Source organism: Colletotrichum tamarilloi (genome assembly GCF_030869305.1).
Source record: "Colletotrichum tamarilloi strain Tom-12 chromosome Unknown Scaffold_205.1, whole genome shotgun sequence".
NCBI classification, from domain to species: Eukaryota; Fungi; Ascomycota; class Sordariomycetes; order Glomerellales; family Glomerellaceae; genus Colletotrichum; species Colletotrichum tamarilloi.
In genome coordinates this window covers 1-1443 of record NW_026849588.1, presented here as the reverse complement: position 1 = coordinate 1443, position 1443 = coordinate 1, and the positions used below count along the sequence as shown (strand labels likewise).

General features: G+C 51.4%; 1 protein-coding gene across 1 annotated transcript; it reads left to right on the top strand.

The window, feature by feature from the left end:
- Nucleotides 1-328: 328 nt before the first annotated feature.
- CTAM01_16212 (SET domain-containing protein) lies at nucleotides 329-1443 on the top strand (the record flags this gene model as incomplete). The annotated part of the gene is made up of 2 exons (XM_060532205.1): nucleotides 329-520; nucleotides 809-1443. Coding segments are annotated over 2 exons (827 nt in total), but the record flags the coding sequence as incomplete, so codon positions are not given.

The following is a 1443-nucleotide window of genomic DNA, read 5'->3' as shown; positions in this document are numbered from 1 at the left end:
CCACATCGCTACGCGGTCGTAAGTTATGATGGCCGAGTTTTCTGCCCTGCCTCCACCAGAAAGCAGTGGCCATCAATTAATGCCATAGCGTATCCAGATGTTAGACTACACTCGGCTACCTTGTTCGGCACGATTGAACCGACCTTCCGTGCAAAGAAGACCAGGAACGTGGAACCAGGTGGCGTTACTGGCTCGCAGGCCCGCTACGACACTCAGTAGTGAGCCATGTGATAAAGATATATACAAGCTTCGTTACATCCTTCTTCGGGCCATTCTCTCTCTCTCTTTCTCTCTATCACCGACTGATTCCCACCACCAACATTGGATCATGACCCCCCAGGAGCAACGTATGGACACTTTGCAACAGGATCTTTGCCGCGTGATTCTAGACCTGCTCGCGGGAATCCTGGGGGATCATTCATTCGGGACCCTAGTGAAACCGGTGCTTCGATTTGAAACTCTCATCCAGGACGGCAAGCAGGGAATGCAGCGTCAAACATCCTGCACACCCATGATTTCGGTATGTTGCATATCCATTCCAATCAACGAGGGCTGGAGCCCCTGTTTTCGCGGGTTGTTTGGCAACCGTTCAGCCTTCATTTGCTGCCTGTGCGATTAACCTACAACGGCAATAATCACCACGATGCGGAATGGGCATTTCAGACAGAAGGAGTGGTGGATAAGTCAGCTTCGAATGTCACTGCTCGGTCTACTTCACGGCTCCTCCGTAAATGTGCCACATGAGTGGGGAGGGGTAACTGACAAAGTACGAGAGGGACTCATGCTAACCATCACCACTGATATACAGAAAATCTTAGACTTATCTAGCATAATTTCACAAAGCGAAAATAACAGGCTGAGTGTGGATAATGCGAGGAAAGGAAACACCATCGGGCAGCCAACACTATCCACCTTTGGCACCCAATCGGTAATGGACGGCGTTGGCTGGCCTTCTATCCGAGCGCAAAGGACACCACATCAAGGACTGCCGCAATTATCAACTGGGACTGGAGCCAATGCCTCATTTCGGAGATGGGGGGTCTCGGCGCTGCGATCAGATAGGAAAACTGCGGATGTGGAAGAAGAGCACCCGGAAAGTCAGCGGCATACGCAGTTTACCAACGGTTTCCCTCATCCCGTAAACGTCCAGTCAAACGTCGTCTTCATCCCGCAGCAGTCCTCCATTGACAGATTTGTCGTCAACATCTGGGAGCGGATTCACGGCTGCATGAGCTTCGATTCCCAAAATTTACTTGAACAGTGGCAGCTCGTGGCAACGGCGGCAAAGGCGGGAACGGGAAGCAGTAATGATGCTGTCAAGATTTACTTTCCTGAGCAGCTGGGTTTCGACAAGCTCCAGGCGTCGTCAGCAGAGGGCACGCTGTCTGATATCGAGATCGAAGGGATTTTCAATCGCGGCAACATTTTTTGCCGGAAAATCAC